This window comes from Lactuca virosa, chromosome 4, assembly GCF_052849685.1.
Source record: "Lactuca virosa cultivar CGN04683 chromosome 4, Lactuca_virosa_CGN04683_v6, whole genome shotgun sequence".
In the NCBI taxonomy this organism is placed as follows: domain Eukaryota; kingdom Viridiplantae; phylum Streptophyta; class Magnoliopsida; order Asterales; family Asteraceae; genus Lactuca; species Lactuca virosa.
In genome coordinates, this window is record NC_136429.1 from 133,842,265 (window position 1) to 133,866,538 (window position 24,274).

The 24,274-nt window shown below is 36.7% G+C and overlaps 4 protein-coding genes across 4 annotated transcripts; all 4 read left to right on the top strand.

Moving 5' to 3' along the window:
- Positions 1-1,153: 1,153 nt before the first annotated feature.
- On the top strand, positions 1,154-1,673 carry LOC145168490 (auxin-responsive protein SAUR24-like). Its single transcript, XM_079087287.1, has one exon. It carries the CDS (start codon positions 1,239-1,241, stop codon positions 1,554-1,556), a length of 318 nt encoding a protein of 105 aa, XP_078943413.1. The 5' UTR covers positions 1,154-1,238; the 3' UTR covers positions 1,557-1,673.
- Positions 1,674-2,968: 1,295 nt separating this feature from the next.
- LOC145168493 (auxin-induced protein 15A-like) lies at positions 2,969-3,569 on the top strand. Its single transcript, XM_079087290.1, has one exon. The coding sequence runs from the start codon at positions 3,156-3,158 to the stop codon at positions 3,462-3,464; it is 309 nt and encodes a 102-aa protein (XP_078943416.1). The 5' UTR covers positions 2,969-3,155; the 3' UTR covers positions 3,465-3,569.
- Positions 3,570-18,303: 14,734 nt separating this feature from the next.
- LOC145168494 (auxin-responsive protein SAUR23-like) lies at positions 18,304-19,642 on the top strand. The gene has a single exon (XM_079087291.1). The coding sequence runs from the start codon at positions 18,472-18,474 to the stop codon at positions 18,772-18,774; it is 303 nt and encodes a 100-aa protein (XP_078943417.1). The 5' UTR covers positions 18,304-18,471; the 3' UTR covers positions 18,775-19,642.
- A 3,564-nt stretch (positions 19,643-23,206) lies between these two features.
- LOC145105066 (auxin-responsive protein SAUR22-like) lies at positions 23,207-23,503 on the top strand. The gene has a single exon (XM_079042201.1). It carries the CDS (start codon positions 23,207-23,209, stop codon positions 23,501-23,503), a length of 297 nt encoding a protein of 98 aa, XP_078898327.1.
- Positions 23,504-24,274: the final 771 nt, after the last annotated feature.

Here is a 24,274-nt window from a genome sequence, read left to right on the forward strand (position 1 = left end):
AAGCGTTCACGGTCTCAATATTAAGACTTTTCCCGTCTTTCAGCATAAATCTAAAACTTGAGAAGAGAGTCAATTTTTTTCATTGCTCTGTGCGGTTCTGTCGGGATGGTCAAGAGATGATCAACGACGCTAAACATGATGCGGTCGGTCTCAAAAAGTTCAAGACATCGGTGAGAAGAGAAGGTGGTGACTATGGTTGTACCGAGAATGAAAACTAACAAGAAGAAAAGGAGAAGATATGGATTGGAGGCTGAAGTGAGATAATCAGGAAAAACCTGTTACAAATTAAATATTATATTAGAACGTGTGTCCACATCAATCCCAATTCTCATTAAAGAAAAAGAATATATACTTGTAAAACATACATAGGCCGTATGTCAACATTAATGGGTCGGGTATGTATAAATACATAGATATACATACCGAAATGGGCTAACAAATATGCCAGCTATAATAGTTACATGGAGTTTTGAGAGATAACAAGATTTTTAACCCAAGCTACCAAATTAAGATTAACATTTTTCTTTCTGTTCAACATCTACAAGAAAAAAAAATATAAAAATAAACCACGTTCAAACAACTCTTCCTTTTTCAGGTTAGATGAAAGAAACAACATTTTCTTCTTGAATGGCCAAATTCCCCATAAATACATCCAATGACACTCTCGATTCCCATTTAGTTAGAGTGGAACATTTTCTTCAAAAGCATATTAGTAGGTGGTTTATTAATATTCCTAATTAGATTTGATCCCTTTTCATTTTTGATGGTGTTAACCACTTCACCACCTAAAATGGAGGAATGGTTGTACTTCAAAAAATAAATTAATTATAAAGATGCAAAATATTACGATTTTTAATGAAACATAACCATGTGAATAATAATGGTGCATGTCCTTCAGAATCCAATATACATATGGGCCATAGTTTTGCTCACTCTTTTCCACTTACATTGCAGAAAATATGTGGCATACTTCATTCAACGTCTAATCCTTTGGGTCCAATAACAAATTGGAAGACAAAACCATGTGATCTTGCATTTTGCTAGAATGTGTCACAATCTCTTCGCTAAAATTCCTACTATGACCCAATCTTATTGTAATCTTCTTACACCTATATAACGCATCCAATTGTGCAGATATCAAGCACAACTCCTCCACAGCACCTGTCACAAAAACGAAATCCTTTCATATTGCATTTTTTCACCAAAACAAATTAAGTGACCTTACCCTTCATATATACATGGCTATTCGTATGCCTCGGATCATTCAAGCAAAGATAGTTCTGGGCCGATCATCGTCCAATGGAAGCCGTTCATCGTTATCTACAGAAATCATCCCTAAAGGACATTTTGCAGTTTATGTTGGTAATCAAGAGAAAAGGCGATTCGTTGTTCCTGTATCATTATTAAACCAGCCTTCGTTCCAAGACTTGCTACATCAAGCAGAGGAAGAATTTGGATTTGATCATCCAATGGGCGGCCTCACAATTCCGTGTCGTGAGGAAGTGTTCATTGATGTTGCCTGCCGCCTTAGGGCTTTCTTTATCAATGTCCTCTAAGCCATTAATTGTAAATCAGAGGGAGTAATGTTGTCTCCAAATTAATTGTATGATAACAAAATTTAGTTTCAGCATTAATACATTAATGACGAGCATAGTTCAACTTATGGTGTTCATGTCTATGCCATTAGGGCTTTCTTTATCAATGTCCTCTAAGCCCACCAGAACCACGTACTTACTTTTGTTCTTTAGCTTGTATTTTCAATCTGTTCAAAAAAAGTGTGTATGCCACATCTTTGTCCATATACTATAGCCTTAAGGCCTGGATCAGTTGTTTCTATAACACCACCTACCCAAGAGCTATCAGTTATTGTTCTTTTCCTCTAACCTGTTATGATAGGGACTGATTGGTGAAGAGAAATCGGCCGATGACCAATGATCAATAGTTAGATAAAAATTCATGGTAGGATCACACATGTTAGTGTATTAACTCAAGGGAACGACTTTGTAAAGGGCATTGTAATGTCTCTCTTGAGGAAGCTCGGAAGTTTAAAGAAAAGAACTCATATTGCGAATACCATGGTACTTAGCTTCTTCTGATGGCAAACTATTAGGCATATTTATATTAGATCATGACCATATTACTAATTAGGAAGGTTTCAATATAAAGTCTAGCTACAACTCTTGTATAGATATCATGAAAACTAAGGAAAAAGGCAAGGCATTGAGTTTCAAATATTATAATCACAAAAGAATTCCAACAGAGACCCCTCTTGGAACATCCTAAACATCATCACATCCTACTTTCTTCCCAAGAGATTTATTCCGCTACAAATCTTAATTACTCAAGCAACATGGCAATCACTAACAACCTACCAAAATAGTTAGAAAGACCCCACAATACATGGACCTATATATATCAAGTTTTCAACATCACAAGTTACTGCTTGTAATCAATAAATGAATAATATAAAAACACAATGGGTCACTTAATTAGTTGATATCAGAGTTACGGAAAAGCAAACAGCCAATCGGCTATCAGTTAAAGTCAAATAGCGGATCCTTTTGTATCGATCATTGATAACAGAACAACCTTCAGAAGATATATATCTGATTTTCTTCAGGAGGGAAAAGCAAAATATTTAAGTGCATACTATGTGTTTAATTCATATATCAGATTAGATATGAGCATTGATTTCTTTTTGGATGTTTTGTTGATTTCAGGACCTGAAATTGTGGACTTGTTGCACTTGAAAAAAAGATGCCTAACCTTCTGATATTATTGACAAACATGGCCATGTGAGAAATAATGATGTGTGTCCATAAGACTCACTTGTACATGGGCCCATACTGTAGCTCAAGCTTGGCCACTCAGCATTACTGAAACTTTGTGGCATACTTCATTGTACATATATAATTCTTTGGGGCCAATAACAAGTTGGAAGACAAAACCTTGTGATTTTTCTTTTTGGTAGAATTTGTCACCATCTCTTCTTTGAAATTCCTACTATTATTCAATCTTCATTGAAATCTTCATACACCTATAAAATGGATACAATTGGGCTGATATGAAGCACAACTCCTCCCAAAATCCATCATAGCATCTTTCACATAAAAGAAATCCTTTCAGAAGAAAGAGACCGTAGCCTTCATATAAAAATGGCCATTCGTATGCCTCGAATCATTCAGGCCAAAAAAGTTCTCTGTCGATCATTCTCCAATGGAATCCGCTCATCATCATCATCGGTAGACATCATCCCCAAAGGACATTTTGCAGTTTATGTTGGTGATCAAGAAAAAAGACGATTTGTTGTTCCTATATCGTTATTAGAGCAGCCTTCATTCCAAGATCTGCTACGTCAATCAGAGGAAGAATTTGGTTATGATCATCCAATGGGTGGCCTCACAATTCCATGTCGTGAGGATGTCTTCATTCAACTTGCATCTGGCCTGATCTGCTCATTATGACCAAGAATTTTGCATTCTATTTGATAACATATACATAATTTTGTACAGTAGAAACCACCATGAAACCTAAGTATTTGTAAAGTAGTCTCCAAATTGTACGATAACCAACACTAGTTTGACTATTAACATAGCAATCTAGAACATCATTCAGTTAAAAAGGAGAATGAATTGGCTTAAAGTTTCCCGTAGGTATATTATTGATATATATATATATATATATATATATATATATATATATATATATATATATATATATATATATATAACAATTACACAGGAAGATCCATAAGAATCGGATCTCTGCAACTACAAAACAGCTTCTAGATAATTACAACAATCTAATCTAGTTATCTATTTATTATTTGAATTAGTTGGATAACCCTTCTCTTTACATTCCCCCTCAATCTTAACGACTACAAGGTTAAGATTGGACTTCATACGATCCAACATCTGACGAGTAACCGGTTTAGTGAATCCATCAGCTATCTGATCTTTTGAAGAAATAAAACGAACATCAAGTGCTCCCATGGCTACCTTCTCTCTGACAAAATGGAAATCGACTTCAATGTGTTTTGTTCTTGCATGGAATACCGGATTCGCTGTTAGATAGGTGGCACCCAAGTTATCACACCATAGAACAGGTGGTCTTGGTTGACAAACTCCAAGCTCCTTGAGTAATGACTGTACCCATATCACTTCCGCTGTACCATTAGCCAATGCCTTATACGCCTTATACTCAGCCTCCGTACTTGAGCGTGACACTGTGGGTTGTTTACGAGAACTCCACGAAATCAAATTTGGACCTAGAAACACAACAAATCCTCCGGTAGATCTACGATAATCCAAACAGCCAGCCTAGTTGGCATCTGTAAAAACACTTAATAGTGTGGAACTAGACTTTCGAATATTGAGCCCAGTATTGATCGTGCCCTTTACATATCTAAGTATTCGTTTTGCCGCTTCCCAGTGCATATCTGTTGGTTTGGAAAGATATTGACATACCTTGTTAACTGCAAACGAAATATCAGGCCGAGTTAGAGTAAGATATTGCAATCCTCCAACCATACTTCTATACTTGAAAGCATCATCATCACTCAACAACTTCCCATGATCTTTTAAAAGTTTATCTATGACAGACATGGGGGTTGAGACACTCTTACAATTCTCCATGTGAGTTCGATGTATGAGATCATTAGCATATTTTTGTTGAAACATGTTGATCCCCCCTGAATTGTGAGTGACTTCAATCCCAAGAAAATACTTGAGGCGACCAAGATCTTTGAGTGGAAAAGCCGATGAAAGATTACTAATAAGTTGGTCAACAATGTGTTGAGAGGAGCCAACGATAACTATATCATCGACATACACCAACATGTAGATAGTATGATGACCATGATGAAACAAAAACAACGAATTATCAGCTCTGGAGGAGCGAAAACCAAGATGATGAAGTTTTTCATTGAGACGAGAAAACCACGCACGGGGTGATTGTTTTAGCCCATAGATAGATTTTCGAAGCTTGCGGACATAATGCGGATGTGTGGCCTCTTCAAAACCAGGAGGTTGTTTCATATAAACATCTTCATTTAAGAATCCATGCAAAAACGCGTCGTTGACGTCAATCTGTCGGAGATGCCAATTTTTAGAGACAGCCAGAGCAAGTACCAATCGAACCGTAGATGGCTTGACAACTGGGCTGAACGTGTCTTGGTAATCAATACCGTATTGTTGGGTAAACCCACGTGCCACCAAGCGTGCCTTGTGTTTGTCTAGTGAACCATCCGGATTTAGTTTGGTTTTAAAAATCCATTTGCATCCAACAATGTTAACCCCATTTGGTCGCGGTACTAAGGACAAGGTGTTATTCCTTTGTAGGGCTGCAAATTCGTCTTCCATAGCACTGCACCACTTTGGATCAGCTAAGGCCAACTGATGTGATGTTGGTTCAGCAAAGAAGGCCCGCCTGTTGGGATTATAGAGAATTGTACCATCATTAAACCGTTTAGGAAAAGATTTTCCAGCTCGTCCTCGTGTGACGATACCAGATGGGACAACTGGTGGGCTGACCAGAGTGCTTGGTGGAGTGGTCGGAGCAGGAAACATAGATTGGGGTTCATTGAAAGCTGTACCACCGGCTGTAGAAGTTGTACCGTGAGTAGTGGCTGTGACAGTGGGTACTGTATCTGAAGCTGCAGGTTCACTTGTAGATGGTGGTGAAATCGTGGGGATTGGCATTGTATGTGTATCAATAGACATTCCAGACATTGAGCTATTCATTGGAACTGTAGCTGCATGAACAGGATTAGCTAATAACAAGGATATATCATATTTTCTCATGTGGTCGTTCATGATATTAAGTTCTGTTTGAGGAAACTCGACACTCGGCAACGATTGTGATGGAGTGTTTGACACAGTAGTTGCAAAAGGAAACCTAGACTCATCAAAGATCACATCCCTAGGAATATAAATTCGACCAGTTTGCTTATCGAGACATTTGTACCCTTGGTGCATAGAACTGTAACCCAAGAAAACACATATAGTAGATCGAAAAGAAAGTTTGTGTGTGTTGTATTTTCGAAGACTTGGCCAGCAAGCACAGCCAAAGGTGCGCAAGAAATTATAATCAGGTATGATATTTAAAAGGCGTGTGATAGGAGTAGAATTATGAATAACGGGGTTAAGCATGCGATTAATTAAATAACAAGCCGTTAGGAAAGCTTCGTCCCAATATTTAAGAGGAAGTGAGGAGTGTGCTAATAAGTCAAGCCGGTTTTGACAATATGACGGTGTTTTCGTTCCGCCATACCGTTTTGTTGGGAGGTATGCGGGCACGATACTCGATGAGAAATTCCACATTGCTGAAAGTATTTATGGATTTTGTGATATTCACCCCCCCCCCCCCCAATCTGATTGTACAATACGAGTTTTGGTGTTTAACAAACGTTCAACATGTTTTTGAAAGGTATAAAAAACTTGTTCAACATCAGACTTTTGTTTAATGCAATAGATCCAAGTATAACGACTGAAATCGTCCAAAAAACTAACATAATATCAAAAACCACCACTAGAAACTTCAGCTGGTCCCCAAACATCAGTGTGGACAAGCTCAAGAGGTGATGAAGTAACATGAACAGAATTATTGTAAGGAAGTTGGTGATTCTTTGCACGTTGACACGCATCACAAACTAATGACTCATTGCTAAACGAAAAACCTAAATTATTGACTTCAAAACCGACTTGACAATTGCTGGTGTAGGATGACCAAGACGTTTGTACCACTGAAATGATGAAACCTTGGTGGTTGAACCAACATAACGAGGAGAATGACGAATAGGCACCGGGAACAAGCCTCGTTTACTTCTACCGATTAGTAGAATTTTCTTAATGAGAATGTCCTTAACAAAGAAAACATCAGGATAAATTTCAATAAACACATGATTATCATTGACAAGTCTATTGGTAGAAAGAAGATGTTTGTTAATTTGTGGGACATGTAATATATTTTTGAGAACAAGTGGTCGTCCTAGACTTGGAATTTTTAAATGACCAACATGAGAGATATGCAAATCTGTGCCATTAGCCACTTGGACTTGATCCTTGCCATGATAGCGTTCAGGTATGGAAAGGCGATCAAGATCACTTGTCAGATGGTCCGTTGCTTTGTATCGAGGTACCAATTTTGATCATTGGTATAACTTCCAAATGTGGCACTGTTTCCACCACGGTATTCTCGCTTTGGTATGAATGATTAAAGCGATTGCGACTATTCAGGGCCGTGTGTCCCGGTATTCCACACACTTGACATCTCGGGCCTCCTCCATACCTTCCTCTGCCACGTCCTCGTCCACGATTACCATTGTTTCAGTAATGATTGTTGCGTTGGTTACTGTTGTTGTGCCCCTGATTTGCTTGGGGTTTTCGAGGATTGTTGGATTCCTGTTTGGTTGCAGAGTTTGCAGAGGATACAAAATCTGTTGACCCATTCATTGCTGTTGTTTGAGCTTCATGGGCGATCAGGTAGGAGTAAAATTCTGAAAGTTTAACTTCTTGATTGTTGCTTAGAACTGTGATGGCTGTAAACAAGTCTCCATGCCCTGGGCCTAAACCAGCTAGGATATACCCAATGACTTCTTCATCAGTCATGGGATGACCAATATTGGCCATGGTATCTGCCAATGATGTCATCTTTTGATAATATTCAGAAGCGCTCATGTCGCCTTTCTTTGTGTTAGAGAGTTGAGTACGAATCTGGATAGAGTTACCTTTGTGTTGAGCCGAAACATTGTTTAAAAAGAAGTCCACAACTGATTAGACGTGTCTGAGCAATGCGTGAGTTGAGAGAGGACTTCTTCAGTCATGGAGGATAGTAGTCCACCAAGAATAGCTTGATCCTGGGTGACCCAGGCGTCATACTCAGGGTTGTCGCTTTGATGTGCTGCATCTCCGGTACCGACAGTGATCTTAGTTGCCGGCATGATTGTGGTTCCATCCAGATATTCGAACAGTTTAACACCACACAAGATTGGGACAACCTATGCTTTCCAGAGCAAAAAGTTTGTGCGGGTCAGTTTGCACGTTATTGCTGCAGCAATTTTTGAAGAATTGATGAATGTAGTGGCCATGGCTGTCGATGATTTGAGAAGCGTTAATTGAAAACAAAAAAAAACCCGAGTAGGCTCTGATACCAAGTTAAAAAGGAGAATGAATTGGCTTAAAGTTTCCCGTAGGTATATTATTGATATATATATATATATATATATATATATATATATATATATATATATATATATATATATATATATATATATAACAATTACATAGGAAGATCCATAAGAATCGGATCTCTGAAACTACAAAACAGCTTCTAGATAATTACAACAATCTAATCTAGTTATCTATTTATTATTTGAATTACTTGGATAACCCTTCTCTTTACACATTCAAATTTTGGTATCTATATATCCATATGTCACCTTCCTTTATTAATGTACTCTTATAAGGTGCTCAAAATCACGTACTTCAAACTTTCTACATCGATCTCACAGGTGTTCAAAAATGGTGTTTATTTCACATATTTTTCTATATAGTTAATACTACATTTCTTCTGCGATAAGACAGCCACACGATTTCAATCAAGCGCCCAATTTCGCTGAACTGAACACAAAGACTCTTCCAGATAGATATATTGTGCGACTTCCTCGTGTGATCCACATTCCACAATCTCATCGGCACGACATCATCACCACCTTCCAATTCGCGTTATAGGCAGTCACAGGGATTTAAGACCATTTTTCACTTAAAATTTGATTCCATCAAAATCATGCCTTAAACACTTGTATTTCTCCATTTTCTTTGGACCGTAAATATCATATATGATTTTTGAATCTCTTGATGATTAATTTACTCAGCGCGTGGTCTTCATGCGTTGGGCTTTCTACAAAAATCTTGGTGATGTTGTCTTAATATCAATATTTTTAGTAATTATTGTTGATTCTCATTTACATAGTATTGGTTCCATACATTGGAGGTATTATTTTGGATTATCAAACCATATGAAGATGCATATTCAATTATTTGGAACTTTAAACTTCGACTGAGTTTTACCAATATTGATAAACTTTGTTATTTTTGTTCATTTTTAACTAATATTATTGTGAAAGGCTTGCTAAAAACTAGTAGGACAAAGACGACATACGAAGGTTCTTTTTGACACGTCACAATTCGACTTTTTTTTAATTGTTATTTTCGGAATGTAAAAAAATATCTTATAAACAAGTTTATAAGCTAGGTTTTTAAAGAGCTACTCAAACTCGCATTTCAATAAACTTTAAAATCTTTTTTAAAATCATCCCTTCATATATGTTCATTTCCCTAGACCAAGGGCCAAGGAGCCAAAAGCGAAGATAGAAGAAAATTAGTTTGTTGGTTAGCTAGTTAGCTGGAGAAATACCTTTTTTTTGTTTTTGCTTTTTTTTCTTTTTGTAAAAGTAAGCTGCACTATTACAGAAAACATTCGTTTATGTGGTTAACATGATTAACTAGTGTGAGTATGGAACCACACCTTTTATAACCGCACCAATTAAACTTGCAATCACCTCCATTAAGCCTCCATAGATGATACTCTTCAAGATCTCAAAAGATTTAGAATGGCGTCATTATGTTTGACCTTAGATCAATGCCAGAGAGGTGGCTACTCGAATATGTTTCATGTTTTATGGGTGTTTCACTTTTACCACCCAAATGAGAAAGGACATCATTAATAGTCGGTGAGTCTTTTGGCTTTGAATATGCTCCTACACTCAATCCATCATTTTCACATCCACAACATTAGTTCATATTATAAGATTTTTAACCACAAAAAACTAGTAACGAAAAGATAGACATAATAAAGGATTTCATTTGGATCCCCGACTTCTGGATCATTAACAATATTGTTGGGTTATAACTCGAAAGATGCTAAAACGCTTCCCTTCTTACATTTAACCAAAGTGTAAGACTTAAGTCAGTACACACAGATATAAAAAAAAACAACTAACTTACAACATGAACCAGGCAGAATATAGTGATGAGGGTGGTAGTGATGCTGCTTCAAATGTTGGTAAACGAATGGTCGTGGTGACTAGAGCTTGTCTGCGTAAGCTTGAATGAAATATTACAATGAAGAGGGGAGATTTGGGAATGGTATCTATATATACGGAGGGAACTAGAGCGAAATGAAATTTTTGAATGAATCTTTTAGAGCGATGATTACATGATTTTTTGGTGCGGTTACTATGATAAAATTTGTGCGGTATTGAACTAATGCACCAATAAATACGCTTTTAATACCTTTTATTGCGGTTATACGAACCACAACGATAAATGCTTTAAATGGTGTGGTTGGTTAGTGTATTGATGCGAAATTCTTTTACTAGTACGGTTTAGCTACAACGGCACCAAAAAAAACCCTATCATACCAAAAAGTTTTAGGCTACCACCGCACCAAAAAAACCCTACCGCACCAAAAAATAGGTTATGTTCTAGTGGTGTCATAAATGGTTGATATGAAATGGAATGAAAATTCTAGTCTTATATATGTGTAATACTACAAAAAGTGTAATTTGGTCAAAAGCGACAAAAATAAGAAAGTATGATTGTTATTACCTTTATATATGTTACTATAAGTCATATAATTTATTAGAAATGAGTTTCATGGAAATGAGGGTAAAATGAGAAGAATTGTGAAAAATTAAAATTTACTTGAAATAATGAAAGTATTAAATTTGGAGCAATGGGAGGCTAACCAAACGAAGGTGTTAAGGAACAAACAAGGTTGAAATGAAAAGAGGACGTATAATACTAAACAATGAAAAATAAATCAACTTAATTGGTAAAACAATGAGCAAATTATGAGCTTGCAAAGTTAAAAGACAATTCATTCATAAGTTATGGGTTATTTCAAAATTCCAAGGTACTAACTTTAGAGGTTATTTCAAAATTCCAAGGCTTACCTACACGTTCATATGCTATGTGTACCACGTTGACCTCATTTAACTACCTAATTAACCTTATCGTTGTCCGGTTTCAATTCGTTTAATTAAAAAAACACTTCCTAAACTCATGTATGTGTGCTCTTGCTGAGAAAACTAGGTGAATGCTCTTAATCCAAATTTAAGATCAGATCAAAGGGCTTTTGATTATTAAAGGAAAAAACAAGGTAACACCCCAATCATTTTCATTTGTATGGATCAATTTCAAAATCATGAAGGTTCACATGAACCCTACTTAAGAACTTATTTACAAGTTTCAAATTATCATAGGGTAATTACTCAAAGATAGAAATTAACATGTTATTAGGGCATATTAACATGTTTTAATCAAGGGCTATTGCTATATGATCATGATGCAAATTGTCATTACGTACTCCATAAAGTACATCATGATTAGTCTTGAATTATTGAAACTGGAATAATAATTATGAAGTAATTAGTGTATGATTAGTAGTGATTAGTAATATTACGATAGATTAATATGGGATCTACATTATATCAATGATGAAAGATTAACACAAGGATGTTAAATCTTATAGCCAACATGGTCGGTCTATATATGGTCGGTCTATTGGTATTCCATGCCTACAACAAGATAAGAAAAAGGAAGCCCCTATGTTTGTAGCTTATGACAGACCCAACATATTTATAAGTTTTTTTTTAATAAAAGAGCAAGATAACTTTATAATAAAAGAAAATACAAAAAAATGACACAATCCAAAATGCATATGCCATTTTTAGGGTTTGAACTCTCACAAACGAGTGTGGATAAAGTGTCATATACATTAAGAATGTCTATTTTATTAACTTATTCAACTGTCTGGATATAAGTAAATGATGATTTTGCCTGTATAATTGGGAATGATGATAAATATCAAATTGTTAACATAATAGATGTATAAATTAATAATTTTTTCAAACAACAATATATAAATGTAACTATATTTAATCACCAATATATTCAATTACTTAAATTAAACACCATTTACATATGTTTAACATATGACGGTAACCAAATTGAATTAATCATGCCATAATCAAGCACATGTATTGTGTCTTTATGAATTAAAAAGGAAAGGCAATTTAAGAGCAAAAGTTTGTAAACACAAAGTTTTCCAAACCGGTAATTATAGATGATGAAGGGCTCTTGTGTCATCCTATAAGCATCTTTCTTGGCAAGCTATTGTAGTTTTCAAAAGAACAATTTGAGTGTTAGGATCGAGACACTTAACACACGACTCTAAACACACACACAGCTCACGAAAAACAAGAACACAAGGATGAACACGAGGGATTTAACGTGGTTCGGTCCTTCTCTGACCTACGTCCAATCTGCACTCTTTCTGTGTTACTCTAGATATAAGTTTTACAAATACAGATGAATCTCTTATATAGAGATGGAAATCAGAAGTAGTCAAAAAACACAACCGGGTCTTCAGCCAACCTTTGAAAAAACTTCACCTTCAACAATTGTGGCTTCACATTCAACAATTGTGGCTTCACATTCAACAATCTCCCACTTGAAGCCACGGAACAATCTTCACCTGTGCTTCAACTGTGCATCTGTATTTTAAAAAATTTGATCTTAACTCCTTCCTAGTTACCCGGCCTTCTCTTCAATTTACCTGTTCTCTGTCTCCACCGGCTCCCACTGAAATGAACCGCCCGATCCTGGAACATCCTGAGAACAAACGACACTCTCCATGTGAAGCAGATAATCTGGAGAGACTTTTACAGATGGAATACTGGTTCTCTTAACCCACTGTGTTCTGGGTATTCTAGCTGAAACAAAGCCCATGCTCCCACTGCTATGAATGCCCTTGACTGGTTTTTCTGAACCGTTCCAAACACGTTCAACCTGAATCTGACCTGTGACTCTGGGTTTGCCATCTGCAAAGCAAACCTTCTTCTGTCCACGAGACTCTATGAACCGGATTTTGTTTTTCTTCTGAACTGGGACGGTTACTCCCTCAGACGGTAAACTGACCATATATAATGAATACCTCTTATGTCCACGAGCTATCACAAGATTTCCTTTGACAACCTTCCACTGCCCATTCCTGAACTTAACCTCGTGTTCCTGTTCATCCAACTGCCCAACAGAAATCAACTGTTTCTTCAGACTTGGAATTACCCGGACATCCTTCAAAGTCCATGGACCGACTGGAGTCTTCAGATCTAAGTCACCTATGCTCGTCACATCAAGAACTTCATCGTTCGCCAGTCTTACCTTACCAAAATCCCCTTCTTTCAGATTTCGCAGTGCTTCACGGATGTGGGTAGCGTGAAATGAAGCACCCGAATCCATAACCCAGGAATCCACATTGCTCTCCACACTATAGATCAAAACATCATCATCTGAATGGTCTACTGCAACGTTAACTTCTTTCTTGTCTTTTGGACATTGATTCCTGAAATGTCCAACCTTTTACAGTTCCAACAAGTCACATCATTTCGAGTCCTCGACTGACTCCTTCTCCTGTTCCCGCTCCCACTACCTCTGTTATTTCTTCTACCTCTGACTGCATTCAATTGTTCACTTGATGATTCCTCGGAATTTCTTCGTCTGACGTCTTCGCCTAGAATTAAATCCCGAATTCCCTCAAAAGTGAGCTCTTTCGATCCTGCGGAACTAGTAACGGCTGTAACTGTTCCGGACCAACTGTCAGGTAATGATGATAACAGTAGTAAAGCTTGAACTTCATCCTCAAATTTTATTCCCACTGACCCAAGTCTGGATAAAATCGAGTTCAAATTGTTGATGTGTACTGTAACTGAACTTCCTTCCCTCATCCTCGTGTTGACTAGTTCCCGAATCAGGAAGACTTTATTTGCTGCCGACGGCTTCTCGTACATATTAGACAATGCCTCCATGATTCCCTTTGCCGAGGTCTCCTTCAAAATATTGAAGGCAACATCCTTTGACAACGTCAGTCTAATAAATGTCTTGGCCTTCTTATCCAAAGTCTCCCAGTTTGCCTGTGTCATCGCCTCCGGTTTTTCACCTAAAACTGCGTCCAAGTCTTTCTGCACGAGCAAATCTTCAATTTGCATCTTCCACCAACCAAAATCTTTCCCATCAAACTTCTCAATCTGAAGCTTACTGCTTTCTGCCATTTTCTGAGAGAACAATGACCTATCTTGCAATTTTCTGGAAATTCAGGGGCCAAATTGCAAATTTTCAAATCTGCTACAGTGCCTACTACAGTGTCTGCTGACGTCACTGCTGACGTCGTGCTACAGTTCCTGCTACAGTGTCGTCTTCTCCGTTGGACTGCTACAGTGTCTGGTGCTACAGTGTCGTCTTCTCCGGCAAACTGCTACAGTGAATCCGTCAGCTACAGTCCACACCAAATTCGTTTTTGAGAAAAAAAAATTTCAAAAAAATTATTTTCGGAATCTGCGGAACGAGACCTTTCCAACAGTCTACACCAAATTCGTTTTTGAGAAAAAAAAATTTCAACCAAAAACAGAAAATCACCCTCTGTAGCTAAACCAAGGCTCTGATACCACTTGTTAGGATCGAGACACTTAACACACGACTCTAAACACACACACAGCTCACGAAAAACAAGAATACAAGGATGAACACGAGGGATTTAACGTGGTTCGGTCCTTCTCTGACCTACGTCCACCTGTAACTAGGAATTTATATTTCTTGGTGCTAATCTGCACTCTTTCTGTGTTACTCTAGATACAAGTTTTACAAATACAGATGAATCTCTTTTATAGAGATGGAAATCAGAAGTAGTCAAAAAACACAACCGGGTCTTCAGCCAACCTCTGAAAAAACTTCACATTCAACAATTGTGGCTTCACATTCAACAATTGTGGCTTCACATTCAACATTGAGATACAAGAAGATAACAAAAAATCGATTCACACCACATAATTAAACATCAAAAGTTAAGAACGAAAGAAAGATTCACAACACAACAACATCAACACATGAAATGGTAAATAATCTTATTTGAATCCACATCAATCGGTTAAAAGGTATACTTGTATTAAAATATAATGTATTAATTCTAACATTTTTATAATTTTATTGACAAACACCGAAAATTTCTAGCTACTTTATCAATTAAGGAAGTCACAAAGTTAAAAATAAAATAAAATAAAAGAGGAAAAAAAACCTTAATTCAACCACACCGTAAATAGATTCTTAAAAAAAATAACAATCTCAAAGAGTTTTTATTTGGATATTATATATCATTTCAAAAACCATTAAAATTTCTAACTTATAGCTATGCAAATTGAAGGTTGAATACTTCTTGCCCACACAGTTGGTTTCAAAGCCAAAAAAATTAATAATTATGATATAACAACTTCATAATAAAAGAGTCCAGAGGGAAACCAAATTGGGATATCAATTAGAACGTCCTTCATCACAAGGTACCAAAGTCAACATCGATCGACTAAAGTCCAAGTTGGTATATTGAGAAAGAGAAAATCAAAATTTTGGGATTTTTCAATATCAAAACGTTCACAGTCTCAATATGAAGACTTTTCCAGTCTTTCAGCATAAATCTAAAACTTGAGAAAAGAGTCAATTTTTTTCATTGGTCTGTGGGGTTCTGTCGGGATGGTCAAGAGATGATCAACGACGCTACACATGATGAGGTCGGTCTCAAAAAGTTCAAGACATCGGTGAGAAGAGAAGGTGGTGACTATGGTTGTACCGAGAATGAAGACTAACAAGAAGAAAAGGAGAAGATATGGATTGGAGGCTGAAGTGAGATAATCAGGAAAAATCTGTTCCATAATTCGATATTATATTAAAATGTGTTTCCACGTCAATCCCAATTCTCATTAAAGAAAAAGAATATATACTTGTAAAACATACATAGGCCGAATGTCAACATTAATGGGTCGGGTATGTATAAATACATAGATATATACCGAAATGGGCTAACAAATATGCCAGCTATAATAGTTACATGGAGTTTTGAGAGACAACAAGATTTTTAACCCAAGCTAGCAAATTAAAATTAACATTTTTCTTTCTATTCAACATCTACAAAAAAATAAATATAAAAATAAACCACATTCAAACAGCTCTTCCTTTTTCAGGTTAGGTGAAAGAAACAACATTTTCTTCTTGAATGGCCAATTCCCCATAAATACATCCAATGACACTCTCGATTCCCATTTAGTTAGGGGAGGTGATTCTTCCACATCAAAATTTTGATCCATACACTGAAATTTATATCTATTACCAATTATGCCCCTCATTTAATATTGAAAGAGAGAGAACACGCATGGTCCACCTCTTTTTTCTACACCCAAGCCAAAATTAAAACTAGCTTCTTTTTTTTCTTGTGTGTTATTCTATACACCATTCTCATTTTTATACTTAATTCTTTTTTTTGAACCAAAGATCGACACTCATTTAGCCATTTTAATACTTAAAATAAGGCTTGAAACTAATAACTTTGTGTCTGCACTGCTCCAAAAGATCTTGTCTTGCGGTTTTATAACTTGAAAGGCTAGGCCTGCTTTACCTTTTACTATATTAATAAGAGCTGGAGTTTTCCAATATGTTGATAGAAGCTGAGATTTTAACAGCAACCAAATGAGACTGAAACTGATTGATGATCTTAAAGTGAAACCTGCATTGATTTAGTTAATAACCCAAGAGGAAAACACACACAATCAAGTATGAACATTTACCTGATCAACATGTACAGGAAAAAGCACCCAAAGAAAGAAACATGGGAGATTGCAATCCATAACCCTATATGATTTCCAACCTTATGAAATACAACACACACCAAACACACATATGACAACTGCATTGCTTTTTCTGATTCTCAAACAACGACGCATCTTGCTTCCTCCTGGGACTATTGGGGAAGGCTCAATCTCAGACATGTGTTTTTATTGCAGTGTTATTAACCAATTCCATGCAGCTTCTCAGTTTCGAATTGTCAGCCTGCTCGATCCCATTAGGATGTTGCACTTAATAAGATTCCATGAAAGTTGCCTGAAACTTTTAAGCTGTCATCCATAGTTGTAGTTAGAAGTAAGAAAAACATTCAAATGGTTTGGGTTTGGGTTAATTTTAGTTTGCAGTCATCCATCGTTGTTTGGAGAGCTTCAGTATCAATTTTAGTGAGCTTCGGTATCCTTGGTGTATGCTAGTTTGCAGTCATATGTGTTTTTGATGTGTGTTGTATTTCATAAGGTTGGTAATCGTATAGGGTTATGGACTGCAATCTCCCACATTTTTTTTGGTTCTTTTTCCTGTGTTGATCAAGTAAAGGTTTATACTGTGAAGACCTCTATGTTGATCCGCAAATGTAAAAACTACTCTTTAATTAGCATGTTTAAGAAGCGAGCTTGAATAAACAGAGTTAGTAGACTTAAACACCAGTGAAGCAGCTTCCATTGCTACATCAATTGTAGCTGCAACTTCTGATCCTGGGGAAGATACATTTATTTGTATCACAGATCTTTTTTAGTATATATTCAGATTGATCCCAAATTTTGTGGTCAAGATCTGGATCACCGATCTGAATGTAGAGCACATTAGGTTCAGTATGAGCATTGATGAAGTAGTCGGTGAGCCATTTGAGTGAGTTTTTAGCGGATTGTAATTGTTCGACTGCTGTGTAAGCCATAGGAAATTGAAACTTCATATGATCTACGGTGTCATACATTCAATAGGTTTAATCGATCAAAAATTGACAATTCATTCTATAGCAATGAAGCTGTTTGAGAATCAGATATTGAAAAGGCATCACCGATGACTCGATGTGGAAGTAAGAATAAGGAAAGAGCGTCATTGTCGTTTGGAAATAACCTTGGAATCGTTCTCTCGCATTAATATCTACAAATTTAAATGAAGGGCATATTTGACAATACAAATATATTTCAGTGGATGGAGTAAAATCTGCTGTGGAAAAATCACTTCCCGTTAGAGTGGAACATTTTCTTCAAAAGCATATTAGTAGGTGGTTTATTAATATTCCTAATTAGATTTGATCCCTTTTCATTTTTGATAGTGTTAACCACTTCACCACCTAAAATGGTGGAATGGTTGTACTTCAAAAAATAAATTAATTATAAAGATCCAAAATACTACGATTTTTAATGAAACATAGCCATGTGAATAATAATGGTGCATGTCCTTCAGAATCCAATATACATATGGGCCATAGTTTTGCTCACTCTTTTCCACTTACATTGCAGAAAATATGTGGCATACTTCATTCAACGTCTAATCCTTTGGGTCCAATAACAAATTGGAAGACAAAACCATGTGATCTTGCATTTTGCTAGAATGTGTCACAATCTCTTCACTAAAATTCCTACTATTACCCAATCTTAATGAAATCTTCTTACACCTATATAACGCATCCAATTGTGCAGATATCAAGCACAACTCCTCCACAGCACCTGTCACAAAAACGAAATCCTTTCATATTGCATTTCTTTACCAAAACAAATTAAGTGACCTTACCCTTCATATATACATGGCTATTCGTATGCCTCGGATCATTCAAGCAAAGAAAGTTCTTGGTCGATCATTGTCCAACGGAAGCCGTCCATGGTCATCTACAGAAATCATCCCTAAAGGACATTTTGCAGTTTATGTTGGTAATCAAGAGAAAAGACGATTTGTTGTTCCTTTATCATTATTAAACCAGCCTTCGTTCCAAGACTTGCTACATCAAGCAGAGGAAGAATTTGGATTTGATCATCCAATGGGCGGCCTCACAATTCCGTGTCGTGAGGAAGTGTTCATTGATGTTGCCTGCCGCCTTTGCTCGTTATGATGAAGAGCTAGGCATGCATCGTGTTTGCTAACAGTTTTGTACAGTCAAAATCACCATGATGATTAATAATGTGGTCTCCAAATTAATTGTATGATAACAAAATTTAGTTTCAGCATTAATACATTAATGACGAGCATAGTTCAACTTATGGTGTTCATGTCTATGCAATTAGGGCTTTCTTTATCAATGTCCTCTAAGCCCACCAGAACCACGTACTTACTTTTGTTCTTTAGCTTGTATTTTCAATCTGTTCAAAAAAAGTGTGTATGCCACATCTTTCTCCATATACTGAATGTGACTATAGCTTTAAGGCCTGGATCAGTTGTTTCTTCAACACCACCTACCCAAGAGTTATCAGTTATTGTTCTTTTCCTCTAACCTGTTATGATAGGGACTGATTGGTGAAGAGAAATTGGCCGATGACCAATGATCATCAATTGTTAGCTAAAAATTCATGGTAGGATCACACATGTTAGTGTATGAACTCAAGGGAACGACTTTGTAAAGGGCTTTGCTAATGGCTTTGCTAATGTCTTTCTCCAATGGAAGCCGCTCATCATCATCATCGGTAGACATCATCCCCAAAGGACATTTTGCAGTTTATGTTGGTGATCAAGAAAAAAGACATGTGTTGTTCCTTTATCATTATTAGACCAGGCTTCATTCCAAGATCTGCTACGTCAATCAGAGGAAAATTTTGGTTATGATCATCCAATGGGTGGCCTCACAATTCCATGTCGTGAGGATGTCTTCTTTCAACTTGCATCTGGCCTGATCTGCTCATTATGACCAAGAAGTTTGCATTCAATTTGATAACATATACATAATTTTGTTGAGTAGAAACCACCATGAAACCTAAGTATTTGTAATGCAGTCTCCAAATTGTACGATAACCAACACTAGTTTGACCATTAACATTGCAATGAAGAACATCATTCAAATTTTGGTATATATCCATATGCCACCTTCCTTTATTAATGTACTCTTGTAAGGCGCTTAAAATCACGACCTTCTAACTTTCTACATAGATCTCACAAGTGTTAAAAAATGGTGTTTATTTCACATCTTTTTCTATATAGTTAATACTACATTTCTTCTGCGAGAAGACAGCCACATGACTTCAATCAAGCGCCCATTTTCGCTGAACTGAACACAAAGACTCCTCTAGATAGATAGATATATTGTGCGGCTTCCTCATGTGATCCACATTCCACAATCTCATCGGCACGACATCATCACGACCTTCCAATTCGCGTTATAGGCAGTGACAGGGATTTAATACCATTTTTCACTTAAAATTCGATTCCATCAAAATCAGGCCTTAAGCACTTGTATTTCTCCATTTTCTTTGGACTGTAAATATCATATATGATTTTTGTATCTGTTGATGATTAATTTACTTAGCCCATGGTCTTCATGCTTTGGGCTTTCTACAAAAATCTTGGTGATTTTGTCCTAATATCAATATCAGACCTTTGGGTCGTCACTCGGACCTCCAAGTCCCTATCAAACAAGAACTGACATGGAAGTCCTCCTCACAACCCTCAACCTGAGCTCCTAACATCCTAGGACCCTAAACACGAAGATGCCATATGGGATACTAATACAACTTTAACTAAGACAACCACAAAGGAATTCAACAACTAGCGATGACCCCGGCGTGAAAATCAGAAGATTAAGCAATTGCACGCACGTCTTGAAATTGAACAATCCGGTTGAACACCACATTTTGGCACGAAGTCCCTCTGCTATGAAATCTCCACTCTCCCCCACTTGAAATATACCAATCACCTTAATGCAACCCTATACTAGACTAAGGCTCCATATCGAACCAACCGAGGCACTACTTATTCATTCCCTAAGGAAATTACCGAAAAGGAGAAGATATCCATGCGTCTAAGCCACCCTAACAATACCGCCCACCGAAGACCTTGAGACAAGACCAACATAATTTCATGAACATGAAAACATATTTCAAGATATTTCAACACAATTTCTAAAAGAAAAACTTAATTCATAAATGCAAGATATAAATAAATAAATTGAACAAATACCCGCAATTGACATGGTTTCCACTCTTGGATCCTCTATAAGAAACTGGTATGCTCTTTCTTCTGCCCTAGGCACCTCAGTCTTCCCTTGACGTCCATCTGGCATCTGCCATGCCAAAGGTGTTGGATTCTGCACTTCACCAAACACAAGAAGGGGGCAATGAGCTCTAATGTGGCCCTCCTAGTCGTGATAGAAACAAACCCTCCTGCTCTGCTTGCAATCTCTACCGAAATGCCCCTCCTATAATGTCCCAAAAATTTCAAGAGATTTTTCAATTTTAAAATATAATAACCATTTAAAACCTTTATTTCAAAAACCATTAAGTAACATTCATTTGATTGGAACCATACATTATCAGAGTTAAGTTTACAAAACCGGGGAAGCAAATATGTTCAATGCGTGTGTATAGTCCCGCCGATTTCTCCTCACGAATGGCCTGCAGAAATATTTAATCCATAATTGTAATCATAAGGCTTAGTGAGTTCGCCAGTAAAACAAATATTTCATCATATATACAATGCATCCACACAAGAGTTCAGCTCTAGCGTCGACCTAACAACATGCATATAACATATGTAACATACATACACAACTAACGGGTCTTTTCCAACCATAAGAAAATGCTATGGGTCAAATCATAGTCTTATAGTCACTTCCTGCCATGGGACAAATCCCGCTCTTACATACCTTGCTCTTACATACAAGTGTCAGGGGCCGGATCCTAGTCTTTCCTATAATTTCTAGGGGCCGGATCCTAGTCTTTCCTATAATCACCATGATGATTAATAATGTGGTCTCCAAATTAATTGTATGATAACAAAATTTAGTTTCAGCATTAATACATTAATGACGAGCATAGTTCAACTTATGGTGTTCATGTCTATGCCATTAGGGCTTTCTTTATCAATGTCCTCTAAGCCCACCAGAACCACGTACTTACTTTTGTTCTTTAGCTTGTATTTTCAATCTGTTAAAAAAAAGTGTGTATGCCACATCTTTCTCCATATACTATAGCCTTAAGGCCTGGATCAGTTGTTTCTATAACACCACCTACCCAAGAGCTATCAGTTATTGTTCTTTTCCTCTAACCTGTTATGATAGGGACTGATTGGTGAAGAGAAATCGGCTGATGACCAATGATTAATAGTTAGATAAAAATTCATGGTAGGATCACACATGTTAGTGTATTAACTCAAGGGAACGACTTTGTAAAGGGCATTGTAATGTCTTTCTTGAGGAAGCTCGGAAGTTTAAAGAAAAGAACTCATATTGCGAATACCATGGTACTTAGCTTCTTCTGATGGCAAACTATTAGGCATATTTATATTAGATCATGACCATATTACTAATTAGGAAGGTTTCAATATAAAGTCTAGCTACAACTCTTGTATAGATATCATGAAAACTAAGGAAAAAGGCAAGGCATTGAGTTTCAAATATTATAATCACAAAAGAATTCCAACAGAAACCCCTCTTGGAATATCCTAAACATCATCACATCCTACTTTCTTCCCAAGAGATTTATTCCGCTACAAATCTTAATTACTCAAGCAACATGGCAATCACTAACAACCTACCAAAATAGTTAGAAAGACCCCACAATACATGGACCTATATATATCAAGTTTTCAACATCACAAGTTACTGCTTGTAATCAATAAATTAATAATATAAAAACACAATGGGTCACTTAATTAGTTGATATCAGAGTTACGGAAAAGCAAACAGCCAATCGGCTATCAGTTAAAGTCAAATAGCGGATCCTTTAATTTGTATCGATCATTGATAACAGAACAACCTTCAGAAGATATATATCTGATTTTCTTCGGGAGGGAAAAAGAAAATATTTAAGTGCATACTATGTGTTTAATTCATATATCAGATTAGATATGAGCATTGATTTCTTTTTGGATGTTTTGTTGATTTCAGGACCTGAAATTGTGGACTTGTTGCACTTGAAATAAAGATGCCTAACCTTCTGATATTTTTGACAAACATGGCCATGTGAGAAATAATTAATGATGTGTATCCATAAGACTCACTTGTACATGGGTCCATAGTGTAGCTGAAGCTTGGCCACTCAGTATTACACTGAAATTTTGTTGCATACTTCATTGTACATATATAATTCTTTGGGGCAATAACAAGTTGGAAGACAAAATCATGTGATTTTTCTTTTTGGTAGAATGTGTCACCATCTCTTCTTTGAAATTCCTACTATTAATCGATCTTCATTGAAATCTTCATACACCTATAAAATGGATACAATTGGGATAATATGAAGCACAACTCCTCCCAAAATCCATCATTGCATCTTTCACATAAAAGAAATCCTTTCAGAAGAAAGAGACCGTAGCCTTCATATAAAAATGGCATTCGTATGCCTCAAATCATTCAGGCCAAAAAGGTTCTCGGTCGATCATTCTCCAATGGAAGCCGCTCATCATCATCATCTGTAGAAATCATCCCCAAAGGACATTTTGCAGTTTATGTTGGTGATCAAGAAAAAAGACGATTTGTTGTTCCTTTATCGTTATTAGACCAGCTTTCATTCCAAGATCTGCTAGGTCAATCAGTGGAGGAATTTGGTTATGATCATCCAATGGGTGGCCTCACAATTCCTTGTCGTGAGGATGTCTTCATTCAACTTGCATCTGGCCTGATCTGCTCATTATGACCCAGAATTTTGCATTGTATTTGTTAACCTATACATAATTTTATACAGTAGAAACCACCATGAAACCTAAGTATTTGTAAAGCAGTCTCCAAATTATACGATAACCAACACTATTTTGACTATTAACATATCAATGAAGAACTTCATTTTGATAGCTTATTTTATTTCCTTATTTTTATTAGTTTATTTTAGATTTTTTAGCTCTTTTTATTAGTATTGCATTGTATATTCTTTATTTTCTTTAGTATGGATCGTACCGGGTGCTTTTTATGTTGCATGAGGAATTTTGCAGGGTTTTGGAGCTTATTGCGATTGTGGATTACAGTGAAGACGGATTTGTGGGCTCTCGAGGCGCTATTGGGCTTGGCGGATCGATAAGAGAAGAATTGGGCCTTAAAGAATTGAAGGCTTGGATGAAGTGGACTTGTGAAGATGGATCATGGATAATTAATTTGGGTTTGGAGCATCCACATTTGAAGCTAAAAGATAATTGGTTGATTTAAATCTCATGGATATGGAGGGGACCAAAGGAATCTTTGGTAGTGGAAGGGTGGAGTGGTGGAATGAAGGACCAATAGCATCACAGCAACATTTGCGCGGGTGGAATTTTCGTCGCGCGGGTACCCGCACAACTGCCCATTTTGGGCATTTTGGTCATTTGGCTTGCCATAACCTTGGGGGATCAGATCTAACAGCCATAACTTTGATTTGACACCATTGGAGAGCCGAGAGAGGCGATTTTTGAAGCTCAAGACTCATTTCTCTTCATCT

What these genes read in the sequence shown, in the direction of transcription:
- LOC145168490 (XM_079087287.1), top strand. Translation starts at nt 1,239, where the DNA reads ATGGCTATTCGTATGCCTCGGATCATTCAAGCAAAGATAGTTCTGGGC.
- LOC145168493 (XM_079087290.1), top strand. Translation starts at nt 3,156, where the DNA reads ATGGCCATTCGTATGCCTCGAATCATTCAGGCCAAAAAAGTTCTCTGT.
- LOC145168494 (XM_079087291.1), top strand. Translation starts at nt 18,472, where the DNA reads ATGGCTATTCGTATGCCTCGGATCATTCAAGCAAAGAAAGTTCTTGGT.
- LOC145105066 (XM_079042201.1), top strand. Translation starts at nt 23,207, where the DNA reads ATGCCTCAAATCATTCAGGCCAAAAAGGTTCTCGGTCGATCATTCTCC.